The 20,647-nt window shown below is 37.9% G+C and overlaps 1 protein-coding gene across 8 annotated transcripts in view; it reads right to left on the reverse strand.

The window, feature by feature from the left end:
• garnl3 (GTPase activating Rap/RanGAP domain like 3) overlaps positions 1-20,647 on the reverse strand; it is an 88,831-nt gene that overhangs the window by 50,322 nt on the left and 17,862 nt on the right. For 4 of the 8 annotated variants that reach the window (XM_083531774.1, XM_083531773.1, XM_083531778.1 and 1 more), the window contains exon 2: positions 3,804-3,873. In XM_083531774.1, coding sequence (XP_083387900.1) covers positions 3,804-3,873 — 70 coding nt within the window. Of the gene's footprint in view, positions 1-3,803; positions 3,874-15,059; positions 15,628-20,647 lie in introns of those variants that run through there. The other 4 variants (XM_083531780.1, XM_083531779.1, XM_083531775.1 and 1 more) reach the window with 2 other exon arrangements.

Here is a 20,647-nt window from a genome sequence, read left to right on the forward strand (position 1 = left end):
TTTATTTTACATTGCAGCAAAATGTACGCATGTAACAAAATCATACAAAATCGTGTCAAAATGTATCTAAAAAAACAGCGTAGCTAATTTGGTCTTCATAGAGATTGTCACACGAAATCATATACTCGTTCATTTCTAGCTCATCGTATGCTACTATTTTACGCTATCGGCCACTGTTTAGCCTGAAGTTTCTGGGCAACCAAAACACACAACTGAGCACCACACTGGAGCTTCCGCTTGCCTGCTGAGCTCACTAATGAATTTATAATTTGCATTGTCATCGATTTACTATAATGAAGCTTGGCAAAGAATTCCAGTTGCTTCAAACATGATTTACTATACAAATGGATGCCTAAAGGAGGTATCTAAACTCTTTTCCTGGTAGAGAAAAAGCAAGAGAAGGTTTAATCTTCCATATCCAACTGTCTGGGTGTTGGCATATAGATAAATGCCATAAATTAAAGTAAAGAGAGAAATATGATTGATCTACAGTAGATTATGATATCGATATCATATTAATGGAAACCCAAAACATATTTTGAACTGATCTACACAGTGGTCTTTTTCCTGTTTTGGTTCAATTTTTACATACATTGTTGTTGATTTTTTTTTTTTTCTGTTACATGATAATTTTTTTACAGTCTGTTCTATTTTAGTCTTTTCCCCTATTTGTATTTACTGCTGCTTTCATGGGCAGAGTTTCTAAGTAAATTACAGTTCTGTCACTGAATGTAAATTCGCTGCTGCAGTGATGACAAGCAATTTTTTTTTCTCCTTATTTCAAGTACTGGATCCAATAGGATCGTCCAGAGGGGAGTCTGTTAGAAGTTTGCCTGATTGCCTAATTTTTTTCTGAATCATTTATGCAGCCATCTATGTGTTTTTGCATGTTTACCCTCTCTCATAAAGCACAGGATTACTGACTAATACATGGCCTCATACTAACATGGGACCTTTAGTTATGCTTCAAATAATAGGATGCTACACATTAATGCCTTTATTTGCATTTGTTTCCATTTATTCCACACTCAGGCACTCAGATGCATAATTAACCTTGCTGGCAGAGCATTAGAGCTGGTCATAGATCAAAATCAATTAGCATTACAGAGTCATGGAAATGAAAACTCACACTACAGCCAGCTAATCCCAAACAAAACAAGAGAGAGGCACATAATCGAATTATCAAAGTTAATTAAAGTGATAATTAAATGACAGAAAGTGCACTTTATCTCACTAAGGGACAGCGGTATTAAAGGCATGAACCTGTGTGTAAGCAGCCATCAGACAAGTCATTGAAATGAAGGACTGGCAGGAAACTATAAAAAAAAAAAAATAGCACAGATATTAGCTTTGCAACTGTCATATAACTAGTACAGCCTAAAACCCATCACACATTGCATCATACCATCCAGTAATGCATCACACCGGCTTTATGGTAGATTGCTATCACTGTTGAAACACACATGACTGTGAAACTGAAAATACTACGCAAAAAATAGCTACGTGTTTTTTGTGTCTCCTTTAATCTGATTGTTTCCATCAGAACTGCCATCAAATTTGTCATATATACGTACTCAGTGATCGCAATGACAAACGAATTTAAAAGGGGATTGTATATTTCACTAAAAGACATGCAATTATTTATATTATATTTAACTAATAAAATGTTTCTTTACTATTTTTTCATTTTCAGAATAATATACATTTTCATTATATAAAAAAAAAGATGTGAAATGTTTTTCCAGCCAAACACACATATTTCCCCAACGGCTGATCTCGATAGCAAGAATGTGGTTTTGTCACCCAGCCCTATCTGACACAAAGTCGCCCATCTCGCACTACCCACAAGGTTCTTAGTTAACTTCGCGAAGGAAACAACACTAAGTGTGGTCTTTGGCCACTTCCTGTGTGTAGCATTTATCGTGTTATTGCAGACTTCAATAAAGGGATTACAGAAATGGGGACACGTAAACGCTCTACTTTTTGTCGTTAAAATACAATGTATAGCACAGGACCTGCTTCTCAGTTAAAGAAATAGGTAACGTGCCTTAATGCGTAACACTACCCATTCTCTCCCTCCTGGTATTTCTATTCAAAAACATCAAGGTGGCTTGCTATTATTGTCATATAATAATATATAGTTTCAAATACAGTCTTTTGGCTGACATTTCTAGAATATCCTGCTGCAAGCTGTATTCTCTCAACAAGATGTCACAGAGAAATTCTCTGCTGACTAAAAATGTTCAGAGATGTAAAAAACACAAAGGATTCTTTCGTTACGTAATGCTTAGCTGAATTGCATTCAAGCAGCCCATTCACCACAGTGGTGTGACAAACACTGGAATGATCTTAGACTAATAGGATGTGAAATATTTGTTTTCTTAACATTATTTTATATAGACAGGTATACCAAGACTTATAGTAGTCTTACCTAGTACTTCTCGGTCACACAATCAAATCATTAGGTACCATGTCTTACAACACCTATTATCTCCCTTAAGGCATTTATATCATGTAATGTCATTTAGCTGCTGCAATATAATGACTGTAATAACTGTCATTTAAAATTCAGTGGGTCAGTCATCTGTATCATGACTGTTATAGACTGTAACAAATGTCAAAGCTAGCTAGGTACTGCTTGTTCAAATTCCTTGTCCTACAAAGACAATAATTTGATACCCATGCTGACACCCTTATTGAAAACAAAAGAAATAAAGAAACTCATGTAATGACTTTTTATAACCACAGTAAGCATTAAAGCATCTCTTACAACACATTCAACAACAAAACACCAAACTGGGCTTCACTCCTCTGAGCCAAAAATAGGACTTTGGGCCTACAATGAGCATGGGCTCAACGATTCTGGTCAGTTGAAGGAAAAAGATGAATTGGTGTTTTTCTCTGATCTTCAAATGCACAGTATCAGTTACCTACCTATATTTTTCCCAAAAAACTGGCCACTCACAGGATGTTTTTTTGTATGAGTTCTACATCAAAACTCTAGAGACTGGTGTAAAAAACTCCTGGAGATCTGCAGTTTCTGAGAGTTCTCAAAGCATTCTGTCTGGCACCAGAAACCCTGCTATGATCAAAGTCTTTTTTATTCTTTTGATATTTGATGTGAATATTAATTAAAGCTCTTGATCTGTATCTGCATGATTGTTATGTTTTAAGCATTTGTTATGTGATTGGCTGCTCGTATAATTCGAAGAAAAGTGGGAGCATGTGTATAGACTGTATTATAGACTATATGAGGGAATGTGTATAGAATATATAATAAATTATATGAGGGGATGTGTATGAGGGGATGTGTATGAGGGGAATGCCAGACTATATGAGGGCATGTTTATAGACTATGATAGACTATATAAGAGGCATGCCAGACCTTATAAGGGCATTTGTATAGACTATGGTGGACTATTTGAAGGCATGACAGAATATATAAGGCATGCCAGTGAGGGAATGTGTATAGACTATATGATAGTCTATATAAGGACATGCCAGTGAGGGAATGTGTATAGACTATATGATTCCCATTACAAAGATACCATGATACCAATTTGTTGCATTATAATGACTAAAAGTTCTAGTCAGAGAGATCATTCTAATTACTGACACATTGAAACAATGAAAAAAGAAACTTTAAAACAACCACAACAACATATTTCGCTTATTGAAATAAAACATTTCTAATTTCATTCATAAAGAGCAAAAACAGCCCAATAGTTAATATTTGGCAAACGTTTCTGAGAGCACATAAACTGTATCTTTGTAATATAAGAAAAATGATAGCTGACACTTACCAGTTCTACTGATCCATAGTGCTTCCTACTGAACTCTCCCCTTCTGCAGCCCAGGTCTTCAGAAGCAGAGCTGAAACACACAACACACAACACACAAAACTGATCACAAGGGCTTCGTAAACGTAAAATATTGTTCCATATGCACTTTATACACAATCGTGTAAAAAAGAAAGTACATTATTTACATACAGTACATTAAGTAAATAAAATTTCTAATGAACAACAAAACATTACATATTTCACTGTCATTATTTAATTTGCAAAAATTAATCAAGCCGAAATGGAGAAACCATGTGTGAAAAACTAAGTACACCTTGTAATTCAATAGTTTGTAGAATCGTGTTTATTATGTATGACTTTATTGGTATCTCACATTGTAATGTTATTGTTTTGGCTCACTCTTCTTAACATCATTGCTTCAGTTCATTAATGTTTGAGGGCATTTGTTTATGGACAGCTCTTCTATGTTATGGCATTTCAGTCAGGTTGAGATCTAAGATTATGCTGTAGATTCGCTGGTGTGCTTGGGATCATTGTCCTGTTGTGTGATACAATTTAGGGCAAAGCTTTAGCTGTCAGACAGATGGCCTCATATTTAACTCTACCATATATTGGTATACAGAGGAGTTTATGGTCAACTCAGTGACTGCAAGTTGCCCAGGTCCTTCATCAGCATGCTTGACAGTTGGTATGAGGTGTTTGTGCTGATATGCTGTGTTTGGATTTTTGTGCATTATGGATTTGCTGTGCATTATGCCCAAACATCTCCACTATAGTTGTATATGCTTTAAGGACATTGTTACAGAAGTGTTGCAGTTCGCCCAGATGCAACTATACAATCCTAAGCCATGCTGCTATGTTCTTTTTTTTAGAGAGAAAATGCTTTTTCTTCCAAATAATCCATACTTGTCCATTCTTTTTCAAATGTCAACAAATTTTACAGACACTAATTGAGGCCTGTACAGTCTGAGATGTAACTTTTGTGTTTTTTATTGTTGTTTTCTCTGAGCACTGTCTGACCTTGAGGTGAATTTGCTGGGATGTTCACTCCTAGAAAGAATGGCAACTGTTGTGAATGTTTTTCCACTTTTGTGTTGGGCTTAAAATTGCTTAAAAATGGCCTTATAACCCTTCCCAATCTGATGAACAACAGCAACCTGAATGCTTTAGACCACCAAACTGCTAAATCTTGGGCTTTTAGAGGTGAGCACATTCGTTAATGATCATTTAATTGTCAATTTAATTAGCAGGGCCTTGCGGCTATTTAACCTCTTAAATCCTCTTAAAACTGTAAAGCTGTACTTAATTTTAATGCATGGCCTTTTTATTTTGGTATTTATTTTTGTAAGAATAAATGATGACGGTGTGTTGTTCATCAGAAGTTGTATTTGCATAATTGTAAGAACTGATAAGGACCCAATGCCTTTTATTATATCCTGAAAGGTAAAACCCTATCATTCAAAAATGGCGTACATTTTCACATACATACAGATAAACATGTAAATGAGAACTGGATATTGTCTACAGTAGGTACACTAGATACTGGCTCTAGCCTTAACATTTCAATTCTCAATATAGACCCTTGGGCTAATAGCATTTTCATATGCATTTGTAGTTTGTTTAATTTATACCACAGGGGGGCTGATTTGAGGAAGTACATTCCTACAGTTGCCATAATCAAATTATGCCTCATACTGTTAATGGCAGTAAGTAAACAAGAGTTGGCATAGTGTGCATGTGCGTCTGCATCTGTGTTTGCACATACGGGGGCAAGAGACTGGGTTTCTCCTGCTCTAGGGGAAAAGGGTTATCTTTATGCTCCTATTAGTACTTTACATTGCAAAAAATTTTATAATTTCTGCTCATAGAAAAAGCTGACATTGTCTTGAGGGCAGTTTAGTAAATATATATCTTATTTTGTGACTATGAAGGTAGACGTATGAGTGTTTTTTCCCCTCTTAGAATAGGACAGAATCTAAATGGTGAAGATTTTGCCTTCGGCCTGATACAGTTCTTATTTACATCTTTTGTTCTTCCATAACAAAGTTGTGAATGTTAACAGAGGAAACAGGTTCATTGTGTCAAAATGTCATAAACATCTATTTTTACTGATAACTGAAACTAAAAGAAAAGAAAAAAATAAAACTAAAATAAAAAGTGGGCTTCATAAATTATCATCTGCCTGAATAAATCTTTTAATTGTAGATGACGAGGTGACAAGCCATCAACAAATCCCCTGCGGATGAAAAAAAATGTTTTATGTAATGAAGGAGGTTGAGTTCATATTGATTGAACAAGCTGTTCTTTCCTCCTGGTAACAGGTACACATAACACCCCTTCTTGTAAACAGATTTCAGAAGTTTTCTGAGACATTTCTGTTTTCCAAGATAGAGACGCTGAATATTTTATTCGAAACATTTGTACATCTGCACTTATTCACTAGTCGAATTATTCACATGGCAATGAGCAATGCACCCAATCAACTCGCATCACACAGAATGAGAATGTGGAAAAGGCTGATCTCTGTGACTTTAGGGCATGACATAGTTGTTGTTGTGAGATGGGTGTTTCAGACAATGCTGATCAGGAATCTGATGGTACTTTGGGTGAAGACTCAAAAAAACATTTCATCCATTTTATTTTTCTTAGGTTTCTCATCAATTAGCCATTTCTGCCCAAGAATCTCTCACTGAATGTCCACACTGTAAACTCCAGAGACTGCAGTGCATTTTAATGCACAACACACCCATGTCAATGTCAAAGGTCACACTGTGAACATGACCTGAATGAATCTGCAAGTTGGTAAGCATTTTTGCTGCTGCCACATGATCAGCTGATCATAGCTCTCATGTGATATGAAATTCAACGACACTGCACTCAGAATTAGAATATCCCTAGAATTATCTGCTTATACTTCATCAAGCAATTCCCATCCTGATCGGTTTGCAGAGGAAAAACTTTTTTTTTCTTACATCTTAGAGCAGACCTGGGCCCGCGTGACCGGCCCGCATGAGTAAAGGTGTAACAGCGACACCTATTAACTTGTTCTAGGTGCACAAAATACAATTATGTGGCTTTTATTCATGTCAAAAAGAAAAATTTACGCAGAATGTAGAGACATCCAAATCCAGATCCAGATCCAGATCCTCTCTTGGTGATAATCATTTTCATCATATGCACTTCACATATTCACCTCAGATATTCAGGCTGACTTCAGTGCACTTGTTTAAGCCCAAAACAGGCCTGAACACTAAAAAAAAAAACGTGGGTAAACCAACCAAAAAAAAAACACTGGGTGCAGTTATTTCCTTTTTTTGCTAATGTGATGTTGGTCTTTGAAAAAACTAGTTAATAAAGTTATGATGCTATTTTTAAAATTCTATAAAAAAAGCACATTTTCTAAATTGTTTTTATAAATGTTCCTTAAATAGTGCAATAATTCTGAGCACCACCCATGTTTGATGTACTGTTTGATTGACTGTGTGACATATTTGGCTCACTGTTACTTTATCAGTGTGAGTTGATGCTGCTATTTCACGTTAAGTTATGATGCTAGGTTTTTAAACATTGCAAAAGTTGACATTTTCTAAACTGTTTTTGTGATTATTTATTGAATAAATAAATATATATATAATTATATCTTCCATATTTTCTTACTGTAATGTTTCCTTTACTGTTTCTAGTGGGATATCGTATATATTGGAACTTACTTAAGTATGTTATAAGCAATGAGTATAAATTAAACACAGGGTAATTCAAAAAGAATGAACCGTTTTCATTACTCAATATTTTATTAAGGAAAAGGAATACAAAACTCCAGCCAAGTCATAAGTATTATACACACTGATTGACTGATTATCAGTATTATACGTATTATTATAATATATATTATATGTATTGTATATTCCAGACCTCTGATCCATCCCAATTTCTCATGTGGCCCTTTTCGAAAAAGAATTGCCCCCCCCCCCCCCCCCCCCCCCCCGGCCTAGACAAAGGTCGTCTTGTGGTACCAATTAGCGTTATTGAGCAGAACATCCCACACCATGACTTCCATTACTATCGATACAGTATTCACAGAACGGTGTGTCTCGAGCATTCAATTACTCCTTAGCCACTTGGACACGAAGTCTCATCTTAAACTAACTGAACGTGCTGCAGTTACTGTCACTTAATAATGTATATAGTACATTCAGTGCAGGTCAATGCTAGATCCTTTTAGTTTTCATGGAAACCTCTAAATTCATCCAACTGCAACAAGAAAAACACAGCTACAGTAATTATAGATAATCATTGATTTGTATTACATTTATTTAGCTCTGTAGTTCTAAAATCAAACCTTATGATGCTTTTGAAAAAAACACTTGATTATAATACTTAAATATGGTAATACTTAAAATCTTGTTTTTTTATTTGTTAAACTGTTTATCTGTCAATAAGCTATTTTAATTTTATTTTCCATGCTATGTGCATAGTGCATACTGCTATTAAGCCATTCTCCATTTCCAACTCTCACCTAAACGATTAATGCTCTGTCCAGACTTATGAAATGACAGTTCCATGTGCTACAGCTGTAAACTTTAATTATGTCTGTCATATTAGCAGCCGTGAAATGGCTGCATAAGGAGACATGACGTGGAGCTAATTTGAAATACTCTAAATTGCACATTCGACGACCGCAACACTTCAATCGAGTTGACCATTACGTGAAATTGAGAAAGAAAGTGTGCAAATGTCAAATCCATGCCGAGCAGATCTAGAGAGATTTTTTTGTACATTGCAAAAACACACCGTCATACACAGAAATCTTGAAGGGCCACGCTTGCCAAATTCATCACTGTGATGCTATGTCCTTGAAATCCTACATGTGGGAACACCCAGAACAGCTCATAGTAAGCCAAAATCATACACTACATTGCCAAAAGTATCGGGTCACCTGGTCATAAGTACGGAATGTATTTTTGAGCATTGTATTCCACATTTAGTCACAATGTGCTCTTATCATTCCCTTCACTCTTCTGGGAAGATGTTACACTAAATTTTGGAGTGTGCTTATAGATATTTGTGTTAATCAGCCACAAGGGTATTACGAAAATCAGGTACTGATGAAGGTGAGGAGACCTGGGGTGCAGTCAGTATTTCAATTCATCCCAAAGGTGTTCAGTAGGGATAAGATCAGAGCTCTATAGCAAGCAACTCAAGATCTTCCTCTCCAAAGCATGTAAACCAGATCTTCAAGGAGCTCATATTGTGCACAGGGGCATTGCCGTGCTGAAACAGGTTTGGGTTTCCAAGTTCAAGTGAATACAAAATGTTATTATAGCCCTATACAATTTATTATAGTCCTATTCAATAGAGTGCCTCCGGCTTTGTGGTAACAGTTTGGAAAAGAAGCACATATAGCAGGAAAGGTCAGGTGTCCCAATACTTTTGGTAATATAGTGTATGTGGTAAATGTATGTATATGCCAAATCATATTTGATCATTAAACCTAATACACTGCATATGGATTATTAGTAACCTTTCATTTAGATGCTCTTCAACAGGTCAGGCTTTGCACAGATGTTCATGAAAAGACCAAAAACATATCTACAACACCCACACATTATCATTATCATTTGTAATGATATTTTGGTGTATAGGAGTCTCTCTGACTCCCCAATACAACAAAATATCATTACAAATTTTAACCAAACAGCTGTTTAAAATGATGAAAAGTTCTGCACAAAACTGATGCAGATTCTTATAAATTTACTACTGAAAATATTCTCTTAGTTGCAGGTTTGGAAATCCTTGAACATGCTGTGTTCCTGCTAAACAAACCGCAGGCTGTAACTGAGATTACAATGATATGATAGTTTTATTTAACAGGTTGTGACCACTTCCCTTTTTTTTTGATGACTACTACACCCATACTGTACACATCCAAAAGCGGCTGGTCATCCTTCTGTCTCAAAACCCCAACTGATACAATGATCATATAATTATACTAATATTCAAGTTTGTTGCATTCAAGCACAAGCGATTTCTGAAATCTGAAATGGTTGAATATATAATTATAAATATTTAGGTCATTCGAGGAATATGGTTGGCTGCGTCATGTGCTGCTGTTTAATCACAGCTGGCACAGTTTCAATTTGGTGCCAGTGTACGACAAAATGAAATCTAACAAAACAAATCGAATGTTGAAATATGTCTTAGTAACCAGTATTAAAATGCATCAAAAGTGGAATGGGCCACCAGGGTTGGGGGAAGAAGTCTTCCAATGAGTTTGTCCATACTGTTTATTGATTAAATTATCTCCAGTATTCTGGTCAGGGTTAAAATGGATCCTATTCTTAACCCAGGAACAATGATTGGACATCAGGACTCTGCAAGGCAACCAAGCAGAAACAAAGCAAATAGCACTGCCAATCCACCATCGGAATTTTCTTTTGTAGGTGGAAGGAACCCTGGAGATCCCAGAGCGAATCCACACAGACACGAGGAAAACATGTGAAAGTCGGCACCGATGGTAATCCGAGCTCAGGCTCAAACAGAGGAACCTGGCGCCACAGTGCTACCTCGTATTATTCACTGCTGGTGAAATCTAATTCTCATGAGCATTAAAACACGTTAATGCCTGCATAAATTGGCAGTTTTGCCGAAAGGCAACTCAAATACTCATTTAAGGACAACATTGTGTTCCGTTGTGCTTTTTTTAAAGCCAAATAGGCTAATATCACTGCGTTTACCACTTGTTATATATGACGCAGAACTGAGCAAGTAGTGAATGTCTAAAAAATAATAATGATGAAAACATTATAATGTTATATAATTATAACGTATGGGAAGTGGCAGCTCAACAGTTCTGCCCCAACCAAGTGGCCACTGTTGGGCCCTTAAACAAGGCCCTTAACCCTCTCTGATCCAGGAAAGTTGTATCATGGCTGACCCTGCACACTGACCCCAGTTTCCTAATAAGCTGGTTTATGTGCAGAAAGAATTCCACTGTGATATAAATGCATCTACTATTATATTATAACATTTAACTAATGTTGACTAGCTGATAACTCTCAAATAGTGTGTTGCCTGCACAAAGGTGAACTATTCCCTGCCCACAACAAAAATAAATCAGGTTCGCAAACATTGTTCAAACTTGTAGTAGTGGTAACACAGTGGTTAAGGTATTGGACTTCTGGTAATGTGTGAGTTTAACCCCTGTCACCAATTAAGCTGCCATGCTGGGCCCTTGGGCACGGCCCTTAACCCTCAACTGCTCAGTAGGGTAATTGTGTGTGTGTTGGGCAAATGTCATAAATGTAAATGATAAAAATATTCATTAATTTAAAGCATATTTATGATTTGTTATAAGCGATGCAAAGTTCATTAAATGTACTTAATTGAAAATGTAGCCATCAAGTCTACATAACACAAATTGAACGTAATTTGTTTTCGTAAATCTGACATGATTTGATTACGTACTTTCAAGCCCTGAAGAAAATGCATTCTTTCATGCAAACTAAGCATTAAACTATTATTAAACCACTCAAGTGTTAAGATAATTATTAAGTACAGTGGAACCCAGTTATGTCGACGGCGTAGGGGTGTACCAAAAAGCATCGAGATAACCGATGATCGAGATAAACAAAAACCAATATGGTGGCAATATAATAACGTGCTTGAAATTTCTTTATGTACATGATGTGCCTTAATAAATGAGATTGTACATGCACGTGCTTTTGGAGGTTTTTTTACACAACAGCGTTGCCGCGATTTGTTTGATGAAGGCATGCTATAAAAATGTACATACATGTTTGTTAACAACAAAAGGCATATGTGCACCAACTAACAGCAGAGATTTACCAGTATACAATACAAACCACCGTCGATTCTCAAAACAAACCTTTATTATATTCTCTAACATTGCAAACACAAAGATTGCTCACAAAATCACAAAAATCATGCGGGGTATAGTTCATTTTTACAAAAAGCTAACCAGTGTCAAAATTAAATTCTCAAGTCATTTCACACTGACACACAGCTCTGAAAAGTATCCTACACCTGTAGCATCTGTAAGGCTTGATTTTTCCACCACTTTCGTGAGTTCTTCTGTGGCTGCACAGTGCCGTCTCACTACCGTATTTTTGCGTATATAAGATGCACCCCGGGTGAGGGGTATGTAAAACTTTCTATAGGACGTGTCTTATATACGCAAAAATACCGTAGTGAGATAGTGACGTGGAAAAGCCGGCGATTGGTCATGCCGATCGAGATAACCGACGTTAAGTGGCAAATTTGCCCCCCCTTATGCTCAAGATATCAGGGTTCGTCGACATAAAAAAATCAACATAACCGATTAAAAATGCTAAGACAAAGCGAGAATTTGCCGATTCCACTTCAAAAACGTCGACTTAATAGGGTTGGCGAGTTCGAGATAAGTGGGTTCGACTGTAATTTTGTCACTTCTTTCTGCTTGTGCCGACAGCCTTCTGAGCTTCTATCTAGCAATAGGAAATACGGTGTTAGCAAGTATTAGCCTCATTAAATGTAGCCTAATGCGATGTTACCAAATCAATGTTTTTTAATTGCACATTGTCGGATGTCCGCGATCTGGCTGCTGTAACATTTTAACTTTATTTTGGAATGAATAACATACACACTCTATCTATCTATCTATCTATCTATCTATCTATCTATCTATCTATCTATCTATCTATCTATCTATCTATCTATTTTATTAGTGGGTCTGTGTATATATATATATATATATATATATATATATATATATATATATATATATATATATATATATATATATATACATACAGTACAGACCAAAAGTTTGGACACACCTTCTCATTCAAAGAGTTTTCTTTATTTTCATGACTATGAAAGTTGTAGAGTCACACTGAAGGCATCAAGGGCTATTTGACCAAGAAGGAGAGTGATGGGGTGCTGCGCCAGATGACCTGGCCTCCACAGTCACCGGACCTGAACCCAATCGAGATGGTTTAGGGGTGAGCTGGACCGCAGAGTGGAGGCAAAAGGGCCAACAAGTGCCAAGCATCTCTCGGGGAACTCTGTTGGAAGACCATTTCAGGTGACTACCTCTTGAAGCTCATCAAGAGAATGCCAAGAGTGTGCAAAGCAGTAATCAAAGCAAAAGGTGGCTACTTTGAAGAACCTACAATATGACATTTTTCAGTTGTTTCACACATTTTTGTTATGTATATAATTCCATATATAATTCCACGTGTTAATTCATAGTTTTGATGCCTTCAGTGTGAATCTACAATTTTCATAGTCATGAAAATAAAGAAAACTCTTTGAATGAGAAGGTGTGTCCAAACTTTTGGTCTGTACTGTATATATACCGTATTTTTCAGACTATTAGCCGCTACTTTTTTCCCACGAGGCGGCTCACCTGGGTTCTGAGCTGCACGGCTTCTGGAGAAAAAAACTTCCATCGGGTGATTTTTAAACGCACAACGATGCCAAAAGATAAACTCCCGAGAGAAATAGTTGTAAAAGGAAGGAGGAAGACAGTGAACGATGACTTTCTTGGTCGGCTACTGTTTAGATACAAGCCGTTGTAGCGCATTGAGTCTGGGTGAAGGGAGAGCTCGCTAACTCCAGTTGCAACAGAAATCATATAAGCACAGACAGGTTTCCGAAACCCGTGCTTTTTATTTTTCTTTGCAACAGCGTTACGGGTTAGTCAAAGAAACTTAGAAATGAGCATCAGTAAATAATAAGGGCATATTCCTCAGTCTTACACACATGCAGTAATAGCGGAAAAATGCGGCGCCAGGCTATTCCCAAAATACCGCTATGCTCCTAAGGGAAGCGCAACATATTTCATATTTCTTTCGTTAAAGCCTGTGTGGAGTACTTTAGTGTAGACGGCTTATGGACAGGTGCGGCTTATTTATGTTAAAAATAAAAATATTTGTAAAATTCAGTGGGTGCGTCTTATATATGGGTGCGCTTGTTAGGCCGGAAGGTACGGTGTATATATATATATTAGAATAAATGAACAAATGCATTAGGGGGAGTGGTGGCTCCAGCGGTTAAGGCGCTGGGTTACCGATCGGAAGGTCGGGGGTTCAAGCCCCGGTATCGCCAAGCTGCCACTCTTGGGCCCTTGAGTAAGGCCCTTAACCCTCTATGCTCCAGGGGATCCTTACGAGAAAAATAAACCAAGGACCGTGACGTCGGAGCGACGTGGGGCCGCCTTCCCGTGGGCTCACCACCTGCAGGAGGGACCATAAGGGACCGGTGCTGAGAGGATTGGGCAGCAGTCGAAGGCAGGGGCCTTGACAGCCCGATCCCTGGACACGGAGAAGTGTCTGGGGAATCTGCTTAGACTGCTGCCCCCGCGGAAGAAAATAAATGAATAAGCAAAAAAAAATTTTTTAGATGTATGGCTGGGTGCATAAACAAATTGATGAATAGATGTATGGGTGGGTGAATAAACAAATGAATGAAGGATTGAATGAATAAACGAATGAGTGAATGAAAGAACAAACGAGCGAATGGATGAATGAACAAATGAATAGATGATGTAGGACTCTTGAGTAGTTATTAATCTAATACAGATCACCATGTGAACATAACCAGATGCTGAAAAAGTCTTATAGCCGGTAATAGACTGTAATCAGCGCGTTTATTAATGTCTCCTATTACCGTAATGTCAAAAATAGACTTCAACAGAAAAATTTTTTTAATCCTAAATACGTGTGTGTGTGTGTGTGTGTGTGTGTGTGTGTGTGTGTGTGTGTATGTGTGTGTGTGTGTGTGTGTTATTACAGTTGCTGTGTTGTGTTGTCCCGTCCCCCCCCCCCAGAGCATTATATTGAATTATTAACACTTTTTCCATGTTTCTCCCACACACATCACACGACACGCGTTTTTACGGTTATTTAAACACATTAAAACACCAATTCGTGTTAATTCGTGTACAACTTGTATTTTTTCTTCTGGAGAGGTTTATAAATCTGTATAAAGGTTATTTGGAGTCTGGTGTTTATTTATGTTTTTTTTTTTCAGCTAAATAAAAAATGAACTACAGCAGGGTTGAAGGTATGAATATCAAAACGACCGCATCGATTTGGCACAGAAATCCCCAATCCTGCAGCAGTAACACATCAGCACTGCTGTTTTAAAGCCTGGGAATGACATATTTGTATCTCTGATATGATCTATTTGTATGTATATTTGTAGCTGGTGATAAATGGGATGGGAGGAAAGGTGGGAAGTGTGTAACCCGCTCACCGTTGGGTTAAGTTCAACAGTTTGGTGGCTGCCGTGTCCGCGCCGCTCATGGCCCCCATGCGACGGTGAAGGGTTTTCCTCCGCCCGGGCTTTTCGCTCGCTCTGCTTCTCTTCTTTTACTGAAGAAAACAGGTCACCATGTTTTTCTTTCCTTTCCTAACCCCCACCCACCCTCACAAGACACCTTTCTACTTCTTTCTGTCTCTCTGTCTGTCTGTCTGTCAGTCCGTGTGTCGCGCTCGGCTCTCAGTCCCGCATCGTTGTCCGTGTGGCGGAGTGTCTCTGGTCTGCGCGCTCGTGATGGAGGAGCTTCATACAGACGCAGCGCTGAAGGGAGAAAAAAAGCGCGGAAAAACAAACGAGGCGCGAGCGTACCGGATTCCCGCCGTCTATCCTTTGACACGCGCACGGGCGCGAGCGTGCGTGCGTGTGTATGGGTTGCAGGTGTGTGGGATCTAGCGGACTGCAGACACTTCACTCTGCTGCCCCTTTTCCGTTTCCCTCTCTCTCTCTCTCTCTCTCTCTCTCTCTCTCTCTCTCTCTTACACACACACACACACACACACACACTGAATAGGCGTTGGTGTTGTTCTGCATTCACACTCTGAAGAAAAAGTGACTGTGGGAAACCCAAACAGGAACATAATGTCCCTCAAATACACAGTTAAGTGCAATGCCTTCTCAATCGACATATGGAATAATGGTGTGTGAGACACATGGATATTTTATTACAGACTCAAACAAACACACAGAGAGAATCAGTTCCCAAGTTTACCTCGGGCCACGAGACAGGAACTTGAGCTAGATGGTATTTCTGTCAATCCATCTACCAGCACCTTTTGTAAAAGGAGGAAACCAGAGAACCCAGAGGAAACCCACGTGCAGAAATGGAGAACGTGCACACAGAAACCAAAGTGCTGCTTCAAGAGTTCAGAGCTGGAAGGCAGCAACATGTACCTGTTGCATCCACCCCATCCTAACACACACACACACACACACACACACACACACACACATACATACACACACACTGAATGGGTGTTGTTCTGCATTCACACTAAAAAAGTGACTGCGGAAAACCCCCCCAAAAAATGAAATGTTCCTCGAGTACACTGTAAGTTCAATGCCTTCTTAATCAACATATGAAACACTGGTGTGTATGACACATGGATAATTTCTTACACACTCAAACCAAAACACACACACACACACACAAACACACAGAGATTTAGTTGCTGTGAATCCCGGGCCATGAAACAGTAACACTTGCGCTAGACGGGATTTCTGTCTATCCAACTGCAAACACTTTATATAAAGGAGGAAACCAGAAAACCAATAGGACCCAAGTGCCACTTCAAGAGCCCAGAGCTGTGAGTCGTCACTATGCACCTGCTGCAAACCATGCGCACACACACACACACACACACACACACACAAACTAAATGGGCATTGGTGTTGTTCTTCATTCACACTCTATGAAAGTGACTGAAGTAAACCAAACAGAAACATAAAGTCCTTCAAATGCACCATAAGTGCCATGCTGTGTGCGCCAGATGGATGTTCGCTTACAGACCCAAACCAAAACACACACACACACACACACACACACACACACACACACACACACACACACACACACACACACACACACAGAAATAGGGTGCTGTTGCTGCATTCATTACTCAGAAGGAGTCTTTATATCCCATATTTTGTCAATGACCAAGGCTGAAGAGTTTCATTAATCATTCATTCATCAGTTTAGTTCACTAATTATTCTTTATTTCTCTCTCTGTAAATATTCTATACTGGCCAGGGTTTTTCCCATGGCCACGAGAACAAAAACACTTAATCTAGATAGGATTTCAGTCAATCTATTTACCAGTACTTTTTTTTTTTTACAAAGGAAACCAGAGAACTCAGAGGAAACCCACTTGCGCCCAGGGAAAACAACCCAAGTAGTAATAGTAACCCAAGCTCTGCATCAAGAGTCCAGAGCTGTGAGGAAACACAGTGCTTACCTGCTGCACAATTGTGCTGCCCACACCAGTATTCAAATACGGAAAGGAGGCAAGTTCAAGACGGGCACAAGGACATTTCAGGAGAGTGCTGGTTTTCACTTGGGTAAGAGTGAAAGTGGGTGGACAGGAAGCTCAAAAGTTTACAATTTTCAGCAACATCTAATTTAACTCAATATAAACTGAAAAAAGACACAAATCAGGTACCACAGGATTGCATCTGTATTATAGTACGTGTTACTCCTGAAGTGGTGGCAGACGTGGTTAGATACTTTTCACTTAGTGGCGGGCGGTTTGGGCCCGCAAAGCCTTCTCTGCTGGTCTAAACACTATCGGTATATATAATATTTGTTCCATGAAATTGTATTAATATATTCCCAACAGTTTATTTTCTCCATTTTGTAGTGTTTCTCTTGGCTGCACTGCTTCCAGTACGTGTATGTGGATGTTAGATTTTTTTGTCCAATCAGATTTCAGCCTGTATGTGCTGCAATGTTAATCTAATCTGCCCAGGGCCTTCAAAGTCAGTACTGCTGGCCCTTTAAGCTTTGAGAATATTACCAACGGGTCTGTTTCCTTAACCAATCAGATTTCAAATTTGCTTTACAAGCATTTTTCCGTCCTCTAAATTGGTTGGTCAGAGGGAATCACAAGAGTTTTCACTTTATATTGGTTCTGTTTGTTTTTTTTTATTTCTGTTCATGATTTCTTTGCTATATGTGCTCCACAATGGACAGGAAGCATGTTCCATTGCAGGAGAAAATGATACAATGATACCATTATAAGCAGAGCAAGCGTGTGACTGTATACCTAGAAAGGTGTCAGGTGGAGCTACATTGTTGGTGTCACTGCTGAAATGGAACATATGATGCTCCAATTGCTATAACTAGTACCATATTAGGTGTGTCTGATTAAGTAGCTCATTTAAAAAGAATCGGAAATTATTGGTGCTTGACAGAGATGTTAACTCCATTGTGAACATGTACATTATACAGTACAATTATACTTTGCAGAATGAATAAGTAAAGAAACAGTGGTTAAGGCATTGGAATTTGGATTCACAGGATGTGATTTGAAATCCCACAGCCATACCAAGCTGCCACTCCTGGGCCCCTGAGGAAGGCATTTAAACCCATTGCTGCTCAGTTGTATGAATGAGATAAATTTAAGTCTTGATTCCTGGAAAAGGGCATCTGCCAAATGCTATAAATATAAACATCTCATGTCTTTAAACCACACTCTTGTAATCCTCTTTTGAACATAAGTTTGCTGTGCTTAGCGTTGTTGTTGTTACTATGGTTACCACCTGCTATAGCAAATATTGTGCTAAGCAGAGCGTGTGATTTTTTAAATACTTTTTTAAAGTGATATCTAACAGATATAGGTAACAAATATAATCAGTACATGATCAAATTACTTTGCCAGGTATGGTGAGAGTGGTACACCTAACAATATATGACAGATGCATTCTGGTACTGGAGCAGGCCTAACACAGAAATACATACAGTATATATATATATATATATATATATATATATATATATATATATATATATATATATATATATATATATTCATTCATTTTCTCCCGCTTATCCGTAATTCGGGTCGCGGGGGCAGCAGTCCAAGCAGGCCCCCGCCTTCGACTGCTGCCCAATCCTCACAGCACCGTCCCTTACGGTCCCTCCTGCAGGTGGTGAGCCCACGGGAAGGCGGCCCCACGTCACTCCGACGTCACGGACCTTGATATTTCCCTCGTAAGGAACCCCCGGAGCATAAAGGGTTAAGGGCCTTGCTCAAGGGCCCAAGAGTGGCAGCTTGGCTTAAACCCCAGACCTTCCGATCGGCAACCCAGCGCCTTAACCGCTGGAGCCACCACTCCCCCTATATATATATATAGATGCTCCTCACTTTACGAACATTCACTTTACGAACTTCAGTGGATACGATCAAACATGTCCCCAAAGTGAATTTTGTTCGGAGTTGGAAAAATTCAAAACGAAGGATAGCCGCCGCTAGCTAGTCATCGACCATGACGAGTCTACATGATGTGCACTGGACTAGTCTTGTCATTTAACAATAATGCTTTAATAAATTTTTTCATGATACCAAAATGTACCAAAAAAAAAACTGCTTTGTTGCCGTTATCATTGGCAATTTTAATATGTATCTTTCACCTGTATATGTATAAATAGTCTGATTTTAGAATAGCGACGCAAACAGATCATAACCACCTTTAAAAGCAATCATTTAAAGGTATCCTTCAACTAAATGTCCAGGTGAACGCTTAAACCAAAAACCACAAAAGATATATTCTTGAGGTTACTAACTTAGTGAAAAAAAACAGTACAGTTTTTATACCCATTTATTTTGAAAATGTCTAAGCAACCACCAAAAAAGACATAAGTAAATAAATTTTTTTACACATGACCTACAGTAGCAGTAACACTTGCTACTCTAATATGCTGGTGTTATACCTAAACACCCGACAGCACTTTATAAACATTGCTTCTTAATGACATGGCTGTGAATACATGGCTGTAAGTAAATATCACACTTACTCAGTCAGTGTACAACAAACAAATATGAATGACCACTCAAAGCCTTGTTTCAAAGTAAGCCAGGATACAGAATATTATATACTTTATGTACAGTAATATGGTAATAAAATTGCCTGTAAGATTTACATTTGCATAGATTACTCACAATCTTGCAAAAAAAAACGACAGCTTAGGTTTTTTTCATATTACTGATATACCCACTAATATTGGCACCCTTATTGGCACAAATATGAACACAGAAAGCTGTGAAAAATGTTCTATATTTTTTTGTTTAACCATTTGAGCTTTTGTATAAAATTCTCATGGATATAAAAACAGAAGCAAAAATATATATATATTTATATATATGTAATATTCCTTGGTCTTAACCCTTTGTGATGAATGACGGGAGTCATTGTGTTGCTCTATGTGTTGATTTATATTTATACCTTTGTGGAGAAGCTAGTCATGGCTAAACAAGATTTTGCTCCTAGTCACCTAGGTGTACTTATAAAATGTTAATTAGCAACAGGAATATTTTTTATATTTTACTCATAAGTATTCGCAAGTGTGCCAATAATTGTGAGAAATATTTAATTGATTAATATAATACATTTTATATATAAATATTATGGCTGTCAAAACGTGTTAATAACGAGATGAAAACCTTCAACGCAACAAAATGTATTCACGACATCCTTTGTAAACTCAGATATAAAAAAAAGAAATAAATAAACTCCACCGATCAATAATTTGAATCACTAAACATTTGTTTTGCTGATGCGTCAAGTTTCAAACCAAGCACCAAATTCCGCCATAAGTACACATCCGGCAATTAAAACCGTCCGTGTGGAAACATAGCAAAAGTTCCGCTTGGTCTCCTGGTGATTTCGGTAGTTTGAAAACACTATAATTACTTTAAAACATTTACAAGAATATTTTGTCTTCTATGTTGAGTTTAGTTTCACTAATAATAAACATACATTTGCATTAAACATCGATATTTGTCCAAGCCCATGTTGATTAAATTATT

The sequence above is a fragment of the Silurus aristotelis genome, assembly GCF_946808225.1.
Source record: "Silurus aristotelis genome assembly, chromosome: 26".
Lineage (NCBI taxonomy): Eukaryota > Metazoa > Chordata > Actinopteri > Siluriformes > Siluridae > Silurus > Silurus aristotelis.